At 56.3% G+C, this 20610-nt stretch overlaps 1 protein-coding gene across 1 annotated transcript in view; it reads right to left on the reverse strand.

Moving 5' to 3' along the window:
• The window catches only part of LOC144722835 (uncharacterized), a 36880-nt gene extending 16996 nt beyond the window's left edge, over positions 1 to 19884 (reverse strand). The window contains exons 1-8 of the mRNA XM_078601282.1: positions 19673 to 19884; positions 16146 to 16700; positions 14851 to 15156; positions 12352 to 12510; positions 10279 to 10388; positions 9640 to 9715; positions 4938 to 5036; positions 2936 to 3279 (exon numbers count right to left, since the gene is read on the reverse strand). Of these exons, the coding sequence (XP_078457408.1) occupies positions 2936 to 3279; positions 4938 to 5036; positions 9640 to 9715; positions 10279 to 10388; positions 12352 to 12510; positions 14851 to 15156; positions 16146 to 16697 (1646 nt within the window). The 5' untranslated portion in view covers positions 16698 to 16700; positions 19673 to 19884. The remainder of the gene's footprint in view (positions 1 to 2935; positions 3280 to 4937; positions 5037 to 9639; positions 9716 to 10278; positions 10389 to 12351; positions 12511 to 14850; positions 15157 to 16145; positions 16701 to 19672) is intronic.
• Between the last annotated feature and the right edge of the window lie 726 nt (positions 19885 to 20610).

Below are 20610 nucleotides of genomic sequence, written 5' to 3' on the forward strand. Positions count from 1 at the left end.
TTACACCGATCACGGAATCAAATCATTGCCTCGCCTTAACCACAGTCTTAACCCTGGCATAGCACAACTTCTTTCTCCCCCCACCCTGACTATAGTGTTAACGCGAGCATAGTGTTACCGAACACAACAACCATAACCATAGCCTTAACCCGAGCACATAGCATTAACGTTCTAAGCCTAGCCCTAACCCGAACACTTACTCGAACCCTATCCACAATAACCCCGAGCCTTAACCCTATAACCCCGACCCACAGTCCTAATTGTAATCCCTTGTTCTTACACTCGCCCCCTAACCTCAAGTCTAACCCTAGCATAGACCACGACTATTGCCCAGACCCCACGAATTGATGTCACCCCTGAAGTCTGAACCCATAATGATTGCGCACCGTGACCACTACCGTGTAAACCATTACCCCCATCCCGTGCGACCCGGGTCCCTGGGGCGTGGGGCGGTGGCTTGTGAGCACGTGAGACGGAGGGGGGAGGGGGGGGGCGGTGGGTTGTGAGCGCGTGAGACGGAGGGGGGAGGGGGGGCGGTGGGTTGTGAGCGCGTGAGACGGAGGGGGGAGGGGGGGCGGTGGGTTGTGAGCGCGTGAGACGGAGGGGGGAGGGGGGCGGTGGGTTCCCCCACTTTTCCCACATTCCCCAGGTGTGGCCGTTGAGTGTGGGAGTAAACACAATAATTTAGCCATTCAGGGTCCAATTAGCGCAATTAGGCGCGGGTGACGCCGGGAACGCGTGCAGTCTGTGATCGGCACCCCTCCCCCATCCCCCCTTCGCGTGACGCAACTGTGTGCGTGTGTGTCTGGGTATGCAGCTACGTTGGCCTGTTCGCGTAGCCCGCATGCCCAAGCAGCTTCTGTTTGGCCGGAGAGAGGGGGGCTAAACGGGCGCGGCACGGGCTGAAGAAGAGATGGAGTGATGTGGTACAGGAGGACGTGGAGCTGAGTGGACTTGCCGATGACTGGTACCAGCGGTGTCAAGATCGGCCTCTGTGGAGGAGGCTCGTGGAGGACGCTGCTACTGGGCAGTTGGAGGCAGTCGCCCTCCAACAACAACGACGGAGGGCGGAGGAGCGACGCCCGACATTTCGCCGGGCGGCTAAAACGCCGCAAGTTGGCGCAGTCGGAAGCACAGGCGGTGCATCTCTGACGATAATGTCAGTCAGTGACCCCATGGCACATGCACCTGTCCCCTGACCACTTGCCAGCAAGCCTTCGACACTTTGCGTGGCCTCAAATTGCACCTAGCGTGACAGGCACTGCGGTGATGTCACCGCCACTTCAGAAGCAGAATGAAAATCTTTATTTAGACTACTGGAGGAATCCGATGAGCTGTGAATCTATTTTTCTTTCACAGATGTTCAGCATGGGTGGGTCAGAAATTAGTGGTGAACGGCAGCTGTTGTTTGTCCTTCTTTGTTACGTCCTTAATAGGCGCTCGCTAACAGCACTGGCTCGTGTGGTCTATTCAGCCAAGCTGTGGATCTTTGAGTCGGTGTTTAATGACCGTAATCAACAACCACCAACTCCTGACGTGGGCACAATAACAGCTGACATCTGTCAGCTACCGATCAACCACTCGCCTTGATTGATGTGCATTTAATAGATGCACTCTTACTAGTATGGACGTACCAATTAATTCAACGCAGACAGCGTTCATTGCTTCGCGAGTCACGTGGGACGTGTTTATCAATCATCGGACGCGCGGAGCGTGGAACGATTATTCGAACGGGGAGTCAATTGTTAAACGCGACAAGACGAAGGGGGGGGGGGGTGTCGAGTCGCGGGGACTGCGAAACCCCGAGGGGAGACCGAGTCAGCGACTCAACGGAGGGTGAATCGAGGACGCCACTCATCACGCTCGATGCCTCCCTGTGCGCACTGCTGACACCCAGCCGGTGTCACACGCGCGAGTTAATATTATTATTATTGTTATGTGTGTGTGTGTGAGCCTAGTTAGTGCACGTATTCTGGCACGAGCGCCTTAGTGACGTCACCGCCACTCTGCGGCGAATGGCGACTGTTGTCGTCATTGTTGTCGTTGTTGGTGTGGTGAGGTCCACCCGCCCGCCCTCTCTCGTGCGCTGTGCCGGTCTTCGTAGGTGCTACTCGCTAACAGCACTTGCCCCAATAGTATGTTCAAAGGCTATACGGGAATATTTGTCTTTGTACGTGCGCGCGTATGAGTGTGTATACATGCACACGTGTGCGTTCATGCATGTGCGCTCGAACGCATTTGGGTATGTGCGAGCGCGCACGTGGATAGGTACAGGTGTGGGCGCGTGTTTGCATGTACACGTGTTTGCATGTACGCGTGTTTGCATGTACGCGTGTTTGCATGTACGCGTGTTTGCATGTACGCGTGTTTGCATGTACGCGTGTTTGCATGTACGCGTGTTTGCATGTACGCGTGTTTGCATGTACGCGTGTTTGCATGTACGCGTGTTTGCATGTACGCGTGTTTGCATGTACGCGTGTTTGCATGTACGCGTGTTTGCATGTACGCGTGTTTGCATGTACACGTGTTTGCATGTACACGTGTTTGTATGTACACGTGTGTGTATGTACACGTGTTTGCATGTACGCGTGTTTGTTCGCATGCGAGGCTACGTTGTGGGCAGCTGAGAGTGAGTGAAGTGCAGCAACATCAGTCGTTGTACTGCACTTCTATGCTCCCACGCCTCACCCTCCACCCGCTTTCACCCAGCTCGTGCTGACCAGCCCGGTGACATCACCACAGCGCCTGTGCCAGGCTATGTGCACCTTGAGGCCAAGGCCCGTTGGCAGGTGGTCACGCAACAGAACCCAGGCGCCGTGGGTGGGTCGACCGACTGAGACGACCGGCAGATTCACCACCTGTGATCAGCACGGTTGGGTACGTACGGCGCTAAAGAAGTTCTACCTACGTACGACCGACCGACCCCACCACGCACCTGCCCATGACGCTCTCGGCTTGCTTCGACAGCGCCCGGTCCAGCTCGTCGGCCCGATCGCAGAGGCGCGCCACCCTCGCGGCCACCGCCTCCGCCTCGGCGTCCCGCGCGCTCCGCCGCTCCGCCTCGGCCCGGCGCGCCGCGTCGCGCGCGCCCCGCGCCGCCTCCAGCTCCGACTCGGCGCGGCGCGAGGCCCCCAGCGCCGCGTCGCGGGCCGCCTGGGCCCGGCGCGCCGCCTCCCGCAGGACGCGCACCTCGGCGCGCAGCTCCGCCTCGACGGCGCTCGAGCGCGCGGCCTCATTCGTGAGCCGCAGCCGGTCGAGCGCGGCGAGCTGCGTGGTCATCTGGGGGGAGAGGGGTCGATTCAGAGGAGGAGTAGGTACGGGGAGCAAGGGGGGAGAGGGGTCCAGAAAATGAAAGGGTGGGGGGGGGGTGAAGTGTCCAGTCGGGAGGAGTGATGACACGAGTTCAGACCGACTTGCTACCGACTTGCTACTGACTTGCTACACGGTAGTCCTAGCCCTACCCGATTCGCCCGCCACACGCCAGTACGAGCGCTATCCAAATGGAACATCCAGACACGTAGCACTCTGCCTAGCACTGACCGCTGTCTTCACCAAACGGGTAGGTGCCACAACACTCCAACCCGAACTATCCCGGCTAGACGCTACTGCTACGAACCCTAGCCAACTTGGCATGCAGCCCGTCACGACTTCTTAGCTCTATCGCTAACCAGCTAGCCGACCACAAGCCGGTGCTCACCCCAACACTCACCAACTACAGCCCAGACACTCACCCAACTAACTAGCAGTGGATGACTCACCCTGCCCCTAACCAACTTGGCCACGAGCACGAACACTCCCGTGCCCCTGCCACGTGGTGTTCACATTTCCTACACCCCCCCCCCCCCAAGTGGCCAGGTGAAAAATGATGATAGCGGTGATGATGAAACTCGGTGAAGGAGCGGGAACGAACGTTGCAGGAATGTTGTGTTCACCTACAAAGACCCACAGGTGAACGTACCCCCTCCCCCCTCCTCTCACCGCGGGCATCCTTTAACAGACTGCTGGGGCGAGTGCCGTTAGCGAGAACTTCTTAACTCACGCGCAAAGAAGAACAAAGACAACGTTTCTCTGTATAGGCTTTAACAGACTTGCGGCAAGTGCTATCCATATGCGCACGAGGGAGCGGTGTGGCTAGCACCCCACGCTTGGCCGACTTTGTCTCCCCGAGTGGCGATGTTTATACATCGCACCAGGTATTCATTTGAGGCCGAGTCGACCTAGGAGAGGCCGAGGACCGCTTCAGATAATCGTCACTGGTGTTGACCGTGAGCGAGAATCGAACTCGTGTCGCCCGGGTTAATAGCGCGGCGCGCTAACCACTGCTCCACCGCTCTCCATAAACACACGGACACACGCGCACACACTCGCACACAAACACGTAAGAAACACACATGCACTCACACACGCACACACAAGACACTCCCACATCAGACACTCTCGCTCACACGGGCATTTAAACCACGCGAAACTTGCGGGAGCTCTCACCCACCAACTCACCCACCAACTCACCCACCAACTCACCCACCAACTCACCCACCAACCCACCCACCCACTCACCCACAAACTCACCCCCCAACTCACCCACCAACTCACCCACCAACTCACCCACCAACTCACCCACCAACTCACCCACCAACTCACCCACCAACTCACCCTCCAACTCACCCTCCAACTCACCCTCCAACTCACCCACCAACTCACCCACCAACTCACCCCCCAACTCACCCCCCAACTCACCCACCAACCCACCCACCAACTCACCCCCCAACTCACCCACCAACCCACCCACAAACTCACCCCCCAACTCACCCACCAACCCACTACCCAACTCACTCACCAACTCACCCGCAAACTCACCCACCAACCCACCCACCCACCCACCAACTCACCCACCCACCAACTCACCCACAAACTCACCCACCAACCCACTCACTCACCTCCGCGTCTCGAGTTGCGACAACCTCCGCCCCGCGTCGCCCTTCCCGTTCCAGTGCTGCTCGCAACTCGGCAGAGACGCGCTCGCAGCTCCCGCAGCGCTGCGGCGAAGATGGGCGCAGGAGATGATCGGCGAGTGAGGGTGGCCGATGGGGTGGTGGGGGAGATGGAGGAGGCGGGGGGTTGGGGTGAGGGATGGGTGGGTCGAGAGAGAGAGAGAGGGGGGGTGGGATGTTGGCGCGATAATTATTATTATAGCGCAAAGGCAGGCGACGCGATGACTCGGGCAGAGGCAATTGGCAAATGCGCCGGGTTCGGGCGAGGGCTCGCGCGGTGGAGCTGACCGACGTGAAAGGGGAGAGAGATTGCGTAGCTCGCGTGTGTGTGGGTGGGTGTGTGTGTGTGGGTGCAAGTGGAATGTGTGCGTGGTATGTGAGTGTGTGAAAAGTATGACGTGTGGGGTGGAAACGTGTGTGCGGTGAGCACCTATTATCATTCTCAAACAAATTATTTGTGGTCGTGGTGGTGCGCGATTACACACACGCGAGTTAGGACACACGCACACACACCTTTTATGATGACATTGGCGTATAAATAGTTACCTCATACGTCTATAGAAATCGACTCAAGCTTCCCCTAACCACGTGGCTTCCGTGGCCGCCCCCTCTCCTCCGCCCCCTGTGAGAACAGACGCTGTCGATACAGCATCTCCCCCCCCCTCGTCACATCTCCTGACGCTTGGCTGCCGTTTCTCCGTTCCTTTTCCATAATTTACTTATTTTTATTATGATTCCCCATTATTTCTCTTCCCTGTCCCCCTTTATTTTTGACGTGCAATGGTTCTGAACCTGGCGCAACGTGTACACTTCCCGCCCGAGGCTAACTGATATCGCTAGCGAGTGATATTTGATCCGGTCTTGTGTGCTGCCACTTTGATCGTTTAAATACCTGGTGCGGTGTGTAAACATTAGCGCTGGGGAGACAAAGGGGGTAGGGGTGGTGTTGCCCCCCCCTACCCCGTGTGCCATTCTGGCATTAATAGGTGCTCGCTAACAGTACTTGACCCAGCAGATTTATGAAGGCTATACAGGTGAATGTGTCTGTGTTTTGTAAGTGTGCAGTGTGTGTGTGTGTTCTCGGAGGTCTATAGCGCCTAAGGGGTTACACTTTCATTATCCTACCGTGTAATGTGTGCGTAGCGATGTGTGGCCGTAACCATGTGTGTGTTTGTTTGTATCTATAGGTACCGTGCCTGCCTTCATAGGAGCTCGCTAACAGCACTTGCGCCAAACGTCTGCGAAGGCTATACGGGGGATCTCTATCTTTACTGTATCTTTGCGGAGCGATGGCGCATTGAGATACTTCAACATGAAAGGCGCTTTATAAAGATTATTATTCGCGCACTGCGCCACGAACCCGGCGACTCGAGTTCGATTCCAGCTCACGACCAATATCAGTGGTAAATATTTGAGTCGGTCAGGGGTCTCCCCTTAGGCCGACTTTCTCAAGTGCTGCTGATGCTTGCGACGCATTGCACCAATGGCAGGCGGCACACGATGGGTGCTGTTCGGGTCAGGCTGCGCAGTGCCCGCCTTAATCGGATACTCGCAAACAGCACTTGCCCCAACGGTTTGTTGAAGGCTATACGGGGGACCTTTATATCTGTGCGTGATCTTATCGCGTGCGCTGTTGCATGCCCCCATTGTGACGAATCCTTTCACGACAATAGTGACGACCCCCCCGCCGTGGGGAAAGAAAGCATTCACATTCCTCCTCGCGTATTCTTAACTCGACTATCGAATTACTCCGCTCGGCTTCCCGTAAGCTGGGGGCGGGTCACCGGCTCTCGATCCCAGGTGTGCCTCGGTTCGTTTTGGGGTTACAGGCTTCCCTCGCTCTGTATGCGGGCTGCCTTTGCGAGATTAAGCAGAGGTACGACGAACCAATTTCTACCCAACATTCACGATATGCGGTTTGAATTCACTCATATGTGGTCGAACGTGGGGCAACATTGCGTGTGCTCTGTGTAATGCGCGTGCTGTTTGCGGTTTCGCTTTCAAGTACGAAACCTCACGCGTCTTACCGCATAACGCGGAGAAATGACATCAGCGATCACAAGCTAGGACAGAAGAACTCTCCGTGTCGTTCAGTGGCCCATCCAGCCCCCACCTCCCGCCCACCCTCCCCCTCTCAATTGGTACGGAAGCGAGACAGCCGTCAGCTCCCACCACCGACCCTCTTAATCCCGCCCAAGGTCGCACAGTGTCCCGCGAGGATCTATCAAGCTCGACGACGTGAGAGCAGTGGAGTGAGCAAGGGCGAGACCTCTAGAGGCACCGCCGTAGGAGGCCCGTCGTACAGGAGGAGGCTCGTGAAGGACGCTGCTCCTGGGCAGTCGGAGGCAGTCGCCCTCCAACAACAAACGGAGGGCGGAGAAGCGACGCAATCATAACAAGCGCTCCCTTGAAACGATTGTACCCCACGTGACAATTTAAGTTGTTTGTACTGCGTCGCGTGGTGGACGGTCGCAGCGACACAAAGTTGGCCACATCATTACGTTGCCCAAACCAATAATAATAATGAATTATGAATCATTACAAAACATGGAACCGATGGCTTTTTTTTAACTCAAATTGGACCAGTGTATTTAAAATCAGCGATCTGTGAAATTGTCCAAATATGTATACGAACGCCCAGGAGGCTCAGACAGAGATCTGGGAATCGTGCCACATTGCCGTGGTTTGGGGTTTGCGTGCGCGAGATGATAGGTGCTCGCCAACACCACTTCACGAGTGGACGCGCGGGTGTTTAGTTTAGCGTCTCGGCTGATGACGCTCGGTGTAATCTCCAGCGAAACGTCGGACAAAATTGCCCAACGCTCGCTCGGGCCTTTTCAACATCACCAAGCTCCTCCGGTTTGACTGAATAACCCAGACATCGATGTGGATCACGTTCGTACCACGTGAACGTGCCAACTGGACTTGTTTGGCTCTCTCGTCGGGTGGTGGAGGGCTCTGGTTAACCAAACCGAGATCACAAACACGACGATCAAAAACCCAAACATAAACTAATTATGAATTGTAATGAATAATTTCGGTATAAAGTAGAACACGGGAGAGGCGTAGTGAGAGGTGGGGGGGCTATTACTGGAGTCCTTCCCCCGCACCTCCGATTATAATGATCACGTTTGGCTACGTACGGTGTGAAAGAAGTTCAACGCACATACATGCAGTCGCGGTGTAAACACCACCCCTCCCCCAATCCTCCACCCGCCCTCCACCGTGGGAGGTGCCCTGACGCTTCACCGCCACACTCCAACAAACCCCATCATTACCGACCTGAGGCTGCAGGGAGGCGACGGGGAGCAGCTGGTGCTGGTACTTATGGTTGCCCGCGAGGGCTCCCTGCAGGGCTTTTTCCGACAGAACGGCGGCCGCCACTATTCAGCAGTGAACTGCGGCGGCGTGAAAAGACCCCCCCCCCCTGCCTGTCAAGAGCGCGGGGGGGAGGGGGGCAGCAGCGCGCTTTGTCCACTCGCGTCACGCGCCGTCTCGCTTGCTGCGTCCGTGGCTCCAGACGAAATGCGCGCAGCTCCTCAGGGGGTTGCCCGCCTTTGATGTCTTCATTGTTTTTTGACATTGTGTATACACACACGTGCTGTGCTGCAGCGGAAAACATTTGCACCTGTGGTACGCTACGGGACGGGGAGTAGACGAGTCAAGGAGGTAATGGATGTGGACAAGAGGAAGGTATCCCAAGAAGAGTCTCTCAAGACGGCCAAAGAGGAGGGGAGGGCTCAAGATGAGCAGAAGGAAGAGAGGAGCGCCAGAAGGAGGAGCGCCAGTGCAGGAATGGAGGAGGAGGAGGAAAGGGAGAAGGAATGACCGGCTGGAGATGTTGGGGACGATGATGACGACGATTATGATGATGACGACGACGACGATGACTATGATGACGATGACGACGACGACGATGACGACGATGACGACGATGACGATGATGATGATTATGATGACGATGATGATGATTATGATGACGATGATGATGACGATGAGAGGGGAGGAACAAGAGAGGGCGAGAGAGAAGGAAGGAACGAGCGGGAGGAATCTGCACGCAGGAGCGGCGTCTGTTTTCACGGGGGGCGTTCCGTGACGAGCGGAATGGAATCTGGTTCGCAAAGTACAGACGGGGCTTCCTCGGCAGGCTACCTCGGTGCGCGCATTTCTCTCTGCGCTCCCAGAGCCGTCACCCTGGCGCCGACACGAGGCGGTGGAGGCGCACAGATCGTGAGCCTCGGCGGTGCGTGGCGCTTCTGCTATCGAACTCCCCGGGTTGACGGGGCTCTGATGGTGCTGCTGCTGCTGCTGCTGATGATGATGATGATGTTGTGCCCGTGTTCGAGACGGCGGCGCCTAATGGCCTCACGCGTCGCAGAGGTCGCGACCTCCGAGAGGAAACTGCGTCGATGGGATAAAGCTCGCGCGCTGTTCTGTGTTCCGCGCTGCTGCTGTTGCCGCCTCTCACCCGTGCTGTCGTCACGACACCTCTACTGTCGTCACATCAGCTGGACTATCATCACATCACCTTTGATGTCATCACATTACCTGTGCTCTGGTCACATCGCCTGTACTATCATCACATCACCTGCACGGTCATCACATCAGCTGTGCTGTCATCACATCACCTGTGCTGTGATCTCTTTACCTGCGAGTTCCTCTTGCTCGGTGACTCTGGCTCGACAGAAATTTGGCCGCGTTCTCCGTTCATCTCGACAGCACGCCTGCCGCAGCGTACACACGTGTGACACACACGTGACACATGTTAGATACGCACACACACGCGTAGCACATGGTGTATACACACTTACAACACACGAATGTAACGCGTAACACGTGCAACAAATACAACACACACGCACTTGTGTAACACGCAGACAGGGTTAGGTGCAACGCGGCATCATTGCGGGAGTTATTGTGGCTGATCTCCTGCGTGTGGCTGATGTCCATGCGGTTTTGCATCGAGGTGGTTAATGAGCTTCACAATTGCGTAGGAGTCGCGGAGTGGCGAATAACCGCTGCTGTGATGACGCCTTCCTACGCCTCCTCCTTCGTATTTGTGAATCGGGCCATTGAGTTGTTCTACGTTCCACGGATTTATTGACCGATAATCTTATATATAGAGGACCGCAGAGCTGGGAGGTGGGTTGGGGGGGGGATTTTGGCACCAGCTGACCTCCGCTTGCTGCTGCTGCCTTCCCACTCATCCACGGTTCCCCTTCCTAACCCCTCCGAGTTAAAATAATAACATGATAACTATTGTATTATTACTATTGTGTTAACGTACCGGCTCGGAGACTCGGGACCCAGGTAGGCCTTGGTGACCAGGATCTCGTTCTGCACGAGCACCAGGCCAAGCAGCAGCCGCTCCATCTTCTCCGCGATCTCCTCCGACCTCTGTGCCACAGCGACACGAGGTCGAGACACGCACGGCCCGAGAGGCATTGGCGGCTAAGCGTCGTCGTCGTCCTCGTCACCGGCATCAATGTTTACCAGGTATACTCAAGGCCAAGGGGAGGAAGAAGGAAGGGTAAATAGAAGCGCATTCGGAGAAGAGAGAGCGAAGCAGTGCGTCGTGAGGAGGGGCTTCGCTGCTGAACTTTGTTTTGCACGCGTTTGCTGTTTGTCATCGTGTTGACTCAAGAGCTCTCCGAGCCTATTCTCGTCTCTTGAGTTCTTTCCGAGCTATACAAAAATCACCTTGACACATCGCACTCTACGTGGGGGTGGGAAGTCAACAGTGGCTGCTCAGGAGGAATGTGGCATGTCCACCACTGGCCCTGTCGGGCTGTGAACAGGATATCGGCACCGATGCCTCCCGCGTGGCCCGTGAGAGCGGCAGGAGGTCACTTTGACCTTCGGCTGCCGCATGCGGCGGTTGCGAGTGATGGCGCTGGGATACTGCCATTGATCTGTTGGAAGATGCTTCTCAACGTCGTCACCACCTCCGTCAGCGTCATCATCATCGCTCGTGCCCAGAGGCTGCGTGTCTGCCGCTTGTTGTTGTTGTTGCTGCAGAGGTCCGCGGTTCGAATCCAGCGGCCGCCCCGGTTAATACTGCGATGTGGCATCAACCGTAATACTCCGACTACGCACCGTCTGCTTCACTCGCACTGGACCTTGCGATGTCCCGCGGCGTCGTTCGCAAGAGCAGGCCCTTGTGTGCCGACTTCACGTTTACATTTGGCCAAATATGAAAAATTTCACTGCAGATGACTCAATCTAAATCTACACAGCAGCAATCATCGCCCCCCCCCCCACATCCTAAAACTTGGCAGGACCCTCCTTGAAAATGAGTAATCAGAATCAGCGAAGGTAAATAGCCATAACAGCAATAATCATTACTCAAATATATCCACTGCTGGATTGATAATAATAATAAATGAAACTCAGCATAGATTACGACTCCGCATATCGGCACGCCCTGCCTCGTCTTGCCTGGTTCTGGAGTTCAGAGATGAATGACCAACGGACAACTCTGAATAAACCAACGGGAGCGTGATGATCATGATGATGATCTTGATGATGATCATCGTGATCAATGTTGTTGATTACGATCATGATCGCGTTGACGTCACGCTGCTGTGAGTGAACGCCAAGGTGGATGAGGAAAAAGTGGCGGAAACGGGAGGAGAATGCCAACAGCGAGAAGGAGGCGGAGGATGAGGAGGTGAGTGACGAGAATGATGATGGGGGTGAGGAGGAGACGAGGAGGAGATTTAGGAGCGTGATGATGATGGCAAATAGGAGAAAGAGGAAGAGGTCACGGATGATGATGCGAAAGTGCATGTTTACGAGGATGATGACCATGAAAAGAATGATGATGCCCCTGCTGCTGCTGACGATGATGCCACTGATGCTTGTAGTACTGATGCTTATGATTATGCTTCTGCTGATGATGCTGCTGCCGGTTCTTCTACTGCTGCTGATGCTGCCGATGCTGCTGCTGCTGATTCTTCTACTGCTGCTGATGAAGATGCTGCTGATAATGATACTGCTCATGATGCTGCTTATGCTGATGCTGCTCGCTGGTGATGCTGCTGCTGATTCTCTACTGCTGCTGATGATGCTGATAATAATACTGCTGCTGACGATGATGCTGCTCGCTGATGATGCTACTGATGACGATTCTGCTACTGCTGCTGCTGCTCGCTGATGATGCTGCTGATTCTATTGCTGATAATAATACTGCTGTTGACGATGATTCTGCTGCTCGCTGCTGATGATGCTGCTGCTCGCTGCTAATGATGATGCTGCTGCTGCTCGCTGATGATGTTGCTGCGAGCTGCTGCTGCTCGCTGATGATGTTGCTGCTGCTGCTGCTCGCTGATGATGCTGCTGCTGCTGCGAGCTCGCCCACCTGCCGGGTGTCGGGTGCGTGCCGCTGCCGCTGCTGCTGCTGCAGGGAGCTGGCTTCCCGCAGGGCGTCGCGGATCGCCGCCGCCGCTTGCTGCAGGGAGGCGCGGAAGCGGCGCGCGCGCGACTCGGGCAGCTCTGCCTGCTTCAGGATCACCAGCGTCTGGGGACACGCGGGGGAGACGCGGGGGAGACACGGGGGAGACAGAGGGGAGACACGGAGACACGCGGGGGAGACACGGGGGACACGGGGGACACACGGAGAGACAGGGGGAGACAGGGGGAGACACGGGGAGGCACGGGAGACACAGGAGACACGCGGGGGACACGCGGGGGACACGCGGGGGACACGCGGGGGACACGTGGGGAGACACGGGGAGACACGGGGGGACACGGGGGGACACGGGGGGACACGGGGGTCACGGGGGACACACGGAGAGACAGGGGAAGACCGGGGGAGACACGGGGAGACACGGGAGACACAGGAGACACGAGGGGGACACGCGGGGGACACGCGGGGGACACGGGGGGACACGGGGGTCACGGGGGACACACGGAGAGACAGGGGAAGACCGGGGGAGACACGGGGAGGCACGGGAGACACAGGAGACACGAGGGGGACACGCGGGGGACACGCGGGGGACACGTGGGGACACGGGGGACACGTGGGGACACGGGGGACACGCGGGGGGGGGGGACACGGGGACACACGGGGGAGACACGGGGGAGAAATAGAGGGGAGACACGGGGGGGACACGCGGGGGACACGGGGGGGAGAGACGGGGACACGCGGGGAGACATGGGGGACACCGTGAACAGGGAGAAAGGTGAATACAGGTGGAGCGATAGAGACACATGGGGACAGACACATGGGGACACGGAGACAGATGGAGGGGGGAACAGGAATAGAGTTTTAGAGACACGGAGACAGACGTAGCTGTCTATGTTGAACTTCTTTCGCGCCGTACGTAGCCAACCACGCTAATCGGAGGTGCGGGGGACGGGAGACATGGCGACACGGGAGACATAGAGACACAGGGACACGAATACAGACATACAGACACATACAGACACATACATACAGACACAGAGAGACATACAGACACAGAGACACAAATTGACATAGAGACACGGAGATAGACATACAGACACATACAGACACAGAGAGAGACGGAAACAGACATACAGACACATATATACAGACAAATACAGACACAGAGAGAGACATACAGACACAGAGACACGGAGACAGATATACAGACACATAGAGACACGGAGACAGATATACAGACACATAGAGACACAGGGACAGACATACATACACATAGAAACACCTAGAGAGACATGGAGACACATAGAGACACGGAGACAGAAACAGAGAGACACAGAGACACGGAGACCGAAACAGAGAGACACAGAGACACGGAGACCGAAACAGAGAGACACAGAGACACGGAGACAGAAACAGAGAGACACAGAGACACGGAGACCGAAACAGAGAGACACAGAGACACGGAGACCGAAACAGAGAGACACAGAGACACGGAGACAGAAACAGAGAGACACAGAGACACGGAGACCGAAACAGAGAGACACAGAGACACGGAGACAGAAACAGAGAGACACAGAGACACGGAGACAGAAACAGAGAGACACAGAGACACGGAGACAGAAACAGAGAGACACAGAGACACGGAGACACAGAGACACGGAGACACAGAGACACAGAGACACAGACACAGGGACATGGTGGCGGGGGGGGCATGGAGGCAATGTGGTATCAGCAGTAGCAGCAGCGATGGTAGCAGTGCCAGCAGGTTGCCACTCATAGCCGTGGTTGCAGCAGCATCATCATCAGTATCATCATCAGCAGCAGCAGCAGCATCATCATCATCACGAGTGGAGAGGCCGTCGTTGTTGCTATGCAACGGAAGCTACGAGACAGCTGTCAATGCCACGCTCCTCTCACAATCCTCCTGTACCCGGAGCACGAAGAGCCATCCGCCTTCTTACGTTATAATAAAACGGCAAGATTAAATGTATCGTCAGGTTTAAAAAAAGAATATATATATTTTATAGGATTTAAGGAATATAAGCTAGAGCCATTTTACATGGGCCGCGGACGATCTTCAGCGTTCGTTCATCCCGCCTCTTCGGTGTCGCTACCCCTTAAGCGTCTTCCGAACTTTATCCTCCGCAGTTTCAATTCAACCTCAATGTTCATTTGAAACACGGAAAATCCCGCGCAGCCAGTTACCCAGCTAGCTTCGGTGGCAACGTCCCCGCAGCCGCCACTGACAACAACAACAACAAGAAGAGAGTTGCTGTTGGGGTGGTGGAGAGGAGCCCAGCCAGCAGCCAGCCAGGAAACTCGAGGCATTTGAATGGGAGTAGCATCATCTTTACGAGTGTTGACCCAGGAAAGCCTCGATACGAACACTGTCAGTAGCAAGTGCAGTGTGCCCCCGTGCCCCCCCCCCCCCCGTACCCCCCCCCCCCACACCTCGTCGAACCCCTTCTGCAAGAGCTCAGGGAGCGTCGCCTCCTCCCCCGGCGCCTCCGCGTGGCCGGGGGGGGCCCCATCCCAGCCCCCACCGTCGGCCCGGCCCCCCCTGGCGAGCCCGTCCCGCACGCTCTCGCCCTGCATCAGGTACTTGAGGAGCTGCGGGTTGGCGGAGGAGCCCCGCCGGCCGGAGGCGGGCACCGCGGTGGGACCCCCGTTCCGGGTGGCAGCGCCCTGCAGGGGGGTCACTGAGCGGCGCCCCCCAGAGGGGGCCCCGTTGACGACGCCAGAGAGACCCCTCTCATCCTGGTGGGGGGGGGGGGGGGAATGATGATTCCATGAGACGTTGAAGCCCGAGGACCCCACGAGTCGTGGAGTTGCGTTCGGCACGGACGCTTGCTCGGAGGCAGCGGCACGTGGTGCGGAGCCGTTCAGATCGAATCGATCTCGGGTCGCCGGGTTCGTAGAGCAGGGCACAGACCACTACACGACCGCCCCCTCCCCTCCCCTCCCCACTATCTACCCCAACCCCCCCCCACACACACAGTAGCCACGCGTGCGGCAAGACGCCGGCCTGGCCACACGGCCCGCTCGGAATGGAGTCGAGTTGCATCGCGGCGTCTGCGAGTCTCGCTGGAATCTGCGTGGAGCGCCGCGGGCTCAGACGACGCCTCTGCTGCTGAAACTCTTGCTGCTGCTTCTGCTGCTGCTGTGCATTGCCCATCCGCCCTGCACCCACCCTGCACGAAACACCCTGCACCCCACCTGCACCCACTCTGCACCCGCCCTGCATGCTAACGAGGTAACCCGGGGCCGTGGGAGTGAGCGCCTCATTAACATCTCGAGGTGACGGCGACGCGGAGACAAAGATGAACTTGGACGCAGCGAGTCGAGGGGAGGCGAGCGGAGGGCACTGATGTCGCGGACGTGCTAGAGTGGAGGGGGGGGTCAGTGAATGGGTGAGTGTGGGTGAGTGTGGATGAGTGAGATGGATGGGGGCGTGGAGAGGCGAGTAGGCAATTGAGCGAATGGGTGAGCAAGTGGATGGGTAGATGAGTAAGTGGGTGGACTAGTGGATTAATCGGTGGAATGTGAGTGATGCTGTGGGTGAGTTTAAGGATAGGTGAGTGAGTGTATGGGTGGATGGATGAGTGGGGTGGGTGAATGGGTGGGGTGGGTGAGTGAATGGGTGGAGGGTAAAGTGATGAGTGACAGAATGAGCGATTGAAAGACTGAACGACTAAGTGAGTGAGTGAGTGACTAAGTGAGTGAGTGACAGTCACATCAGTGCGCACCCTCAGCTTGGATGACAGCCTCCCTTCCGCTATGGAGTGGCGGCGCTGGATCCACACTCGGGGAGACGGAGCCGACATCGGCGTGGGAGACGGGGCAGCTGAGCGCGAGTGGAACGGGCCAGGGGAGGGGGCAGCTGAGCGCGAGTGGGAGGGGGCAGGAGAGGGGGCAGCTGAGCGCGAGTGGGAGGGGGCAGGGGAGGGGGCAGCTGAGCGCGAGTGGAAGAAGAGGGGGGGCGACATCACAGCAGGGCGGCCCTGAGAGGGGACGGGGGACGGCGCGGGGGAGGGAGCAGCAGACCCCCTGGCGGGCACGGCGGGGCCCCAGGGACCCTGGCGATGCGGGGGGGCTCCGGGCGGCGTGGGCGACGGGCCGGAGGGCGGGGTGCCCCACACGTCGGGCGGGGTGATGGGGCTGCAGGGCGAGCAGGAGGGAGCCGGGGTCTGGCCACGAAGCGAGCCGCGGCCCGGGTGCAGACTGCGGACGATGTCGAGGCAGCTCCGGCCCTGGCTCCTGATGGAGCCGTGCCGACTCCGAGGCGAAGCGGCGCTCATCCTCTACACACGGGGGGAGAAACCAGTTAGGGGTGGGGGGGGTGTATCCCCGCCCCCCCCCCCACGGCCCCTCTGCTCCAACCCTCCACCCCCGCCAGCCTCCTTCTCAGCGCGTTCAGATGCGGCCTCTGTAGTCGCTACACAAATCCGCGTTGTTGTTGTTGTTGCTGCTGCTGCATCGTCTGGCACGGTTGGCCAGCCAGGGACAGCTGGACCGGTCTGGCCACACAGCCCCCCCCCCCTCCTCCCCGGCCCTTCCCCCCATTACGGCCATCTCCCTACCCTTCTTCTTACCAACCAACGTGGCGAAATACGACTTGGCGAGGCCTTTATCCAGCAATGGATTGACCATGACCTGATGATGACGCGTGCGTGGGTTGAGTTATCTCGTCCGCTTCCACTGACGTTCAGAGCCGTTTCCTGGAATCGAATTTGGGTGTCTGGGTTCGCATTGTGACGACCATTGCACCAGGTGTACGCACTTGCAGATAATTGCTCTTTTATATGACCACTTTAGCGTCCTTGGTAAAACTGGTCAATCCTGACCTCCTCGCCCACTCCGACACCAAGCGTTGTCTGCCTGAGCCACAGGTGGAGGAGCTCTGAGTGGCCACCCTGACATACACATAGTAAAGTACAACACGCCACATGCACACACACTGCACACACACACACTGCACAACACGCTACCACTACACAGAAGCAAATTAGCAGCCTCCATGTGACGTGACCGTCCGTTCCCCCGTCTCTCCAGCCAGTCAGCCAGCCAGCCAGAAAGCCAGCCAGCAAACCTTGTCTAATATAGTATGATAGCTATGGATGCAGTGATACAAAGACCCAAACCCCCCAATGTTGCCTGCATAGACTGATGGGGAAACTACTGTCAAGCGAGTGCCTATTAAAGCCCACCCACACGGCACACGATGGGGTGGTATGGTCAGAATCACGCCACAGCTATATCAGTGATGATGTTCACACAAACACACACACTGCACACACACACACACTGCACACACACATCTCCCATATAGCCATAACAGACCGCTGAGGCAAACGCTGTTAGCGACCACCTATAAAGGCACACGAGGGGGGTGAGTGGCCAGCACCACGCTCCGCCACCTTCATCTCCCCAGTGGCACTGTTGACAACATCGCACCAGGTAATCATTTGAGGCTGAGTCGACCGATGCACATAGATACACAGCCATTAATACATACACACGAAGAGACACATATCATCACGAACACATATCTACGCACACATTCCTAAATACACATACACACATTCACTCACGTAAACTCAAACACCTTTACATACATTACTCATTCTTGGTTCTTTCGATACAGTCACGTAGAAAGTCCTTCTACGTGCCTTTACCGAAAGAACCAAGAATATGAATCCGTGCAGTCACGAAAGCTTTAAATCAAAATAAATTACTCACGCAAATTAATTCACACACACGAACAAATACAAAGGTCCCCCGTATAGCCTTAACAGGCTGTTTGGGGCAAGGGCCGGCACGGCACACGACGAAGGGGTGTGACCCACGCCACGCCTATCCGCCTTTGTCTCCCCAGTGGTGATGTTGGCGCACCAACTACTCATTGAAGGCTTAGTCGTCCTAGGGGAGGCCCAGGAACTGTTCAAATATTCGTTACTGAATTTTGGCCGTGAGCGGGAAGCGAACCTCGGTGAGCAGAGTTCATAGCGCAGTCCGCCAACCACTGCGCCACCGCTCCTTTTGTCATTGTTACGCGTTACATATACACATATATATACACATATACGTAAAAACATATACACATATATACATATACACACACAAAGACAACGATCCCCCGTCTAGCCTAAAGTGATGTTAGCAAGCACCTATGAAGGCCGGCACGACACACAAGGGTGGCTGGCCAGCACCACGCCCGGCCGCCTTTGTCTCGCTAGTGGCGATGTCTATACCCCGCACCAGGTACTCATTTGAGGCGGAGTCGACCTAGGGGGTGCCCAGCACCGGATCAAATGTTCCCCACTGTTATTATTCGTCAATATGAATCGCACTCGGGTCGCCACGATCAAACACACACCATCTCTGTCTCAACGACCCACACACACGTGGGAACACGTACATGGACGCACACCCCTTGCACCGCACGACACAGCTAATTACTAATCACACGCACGAGGCGTGTGGCTCATCGCGAGCGCGCCTCTCGCCCAGTGCCCTGTAATTCAGGAAAGTCGAGAATCGCTGGGGCCGTTTCTCATGAGCTTTGCAAAACACCGGTGCCAACACGTCTGCGCCTTGCTTGCCCAACAGCACACCTCGACTAATTAATAATCACGAGCTGGCCATGGTTTAATCACGAGTTAAATCACGAGTTAAATCACGGGTTAATCACGGTTTAATCACGGGTTAATCACGAGTTAGTTAATCACGAGTTAATCACGAGTTAGTTAATCACGAGTTAATCACGAGTTAGTTAATCACGGGCTAATCACGAGTTAGTTAATCACGAGTTAATCACGAGTTAATCACGGTTTAATCACGGGTTAATCACGAGTTAGTTAATCACGAGTTAATCACGAGTTAATCACGGTTTAATCACGGGTTAATCACGAGTTAGTCAATCACGAGTTAGTTAATCACGGGTTTAATCACGGGTTAATCACGAGCTAATCACGAGTTGGTGACGAGCTGGTCACGGGCTAATGTATGCAACACCGCCGCTCTGGCTCGACGCAGCCACCGACGGCCTCTCCTGGTAATTAACGACGATAAGCGACGACGGCTGCTGCTGCTGATGATGATGATGGGGGTGAGGGTACCTCTAATTGATGTTTTGCTCGTAAGTTGTGCAAAAAAATCACGACTTCTCGCTCTTGCGTCAAAGCCGGGTTCACTTCGACGCAGGCGCGGCGGCTGCGAATGAGAACGCCGCCTGATCTCTCACCGGAGTCTGATCTCACCGGAGCAAACCCACCGGAACGAGAGACGACGACGAATGCGAGAAGCGGCTTCCCTTGGAACTTTGGTTGGAACCTTGGTGAAGCTTTGGCGGAGCTATGCAGAGAGTCGGTGATGGAGCCTTGGAGTCGGTGACAGACGGCAGACTGTGGGCGTCTCCCTGTCTCTCTCCCTCGCTAACTCGCTCTCTCGCGTTGAGATGTCTTGCTCCACCCTGAACGACGCGCGACTTTACGCGGCAACTCCCACCCGAACTCACCCCCCCCCCCAGCTCGACTGCCCCTACCCCCCTCGCTCTCTCCCGCGCGACTCCTCGCTGCCCATGCCGACACCCAGAGCCGGTGGGCAGCAGAAGGCTCGGACGTGGTAAGTAGCCACAACCAGAGCGAGATGGAGCCTGGATGGATGTGGTGTGGCGTTTGCGGAGAGATTTTTTTTCCCGGACAGAGCCGGCCGAAATTGTTAAATAGTTAAGCTCCTGAAATTACATTTTATTGTGTTTGTTTTTTTAACAAAAAGCTGTCATTAACGGAGCTTACACCGTCGGTTACGTGGAGCGCAGAAACCAGACCAGACACCCATAACCACAAAATTATAATTATAAATGATTTTATTACGATTATAAATATTAATTAAAAGAGCAAAAATATCAGCATGTGTCGTGAACAAATATAGGTTACAAATACATAGCAGTGTCACGTGCCCTTTAATTTCAGCGAGGGATTAGTGAATTCCCAGGACGCATAGAAGGTTGGGCCAATGTTGGCCCATCGGTTCCGACCACGTGCCAAGGTTGCGTGGTAACAGATTTACCGGAGCGAGAAGTGGCAGCAGCGCTCAAGCGGAACGGGTTGGCGATGGCGCGTGGGAAGCCTTCATCCAGCAGTGGATGGAGAATGGCCGAGGATGAGATCCCATTCTCGGGGGAGTGGAGGCGAGGTGGTTAGCTCACTG

This window comes from Lampetra planeri, chromosome 15 (genome assembly GCF_965212315.1).
Source record: "Lampetra planeri chromosome 15, kcLamPlan1.2.h2, whole genome shotgun sequence".
Lineage (NCBI taxonomy): Eukaryota > Metazoa > Chordata > Hyperoartia > Petromyzontiformes > Petromyzontidae > Lampetra > Lampetra planeri.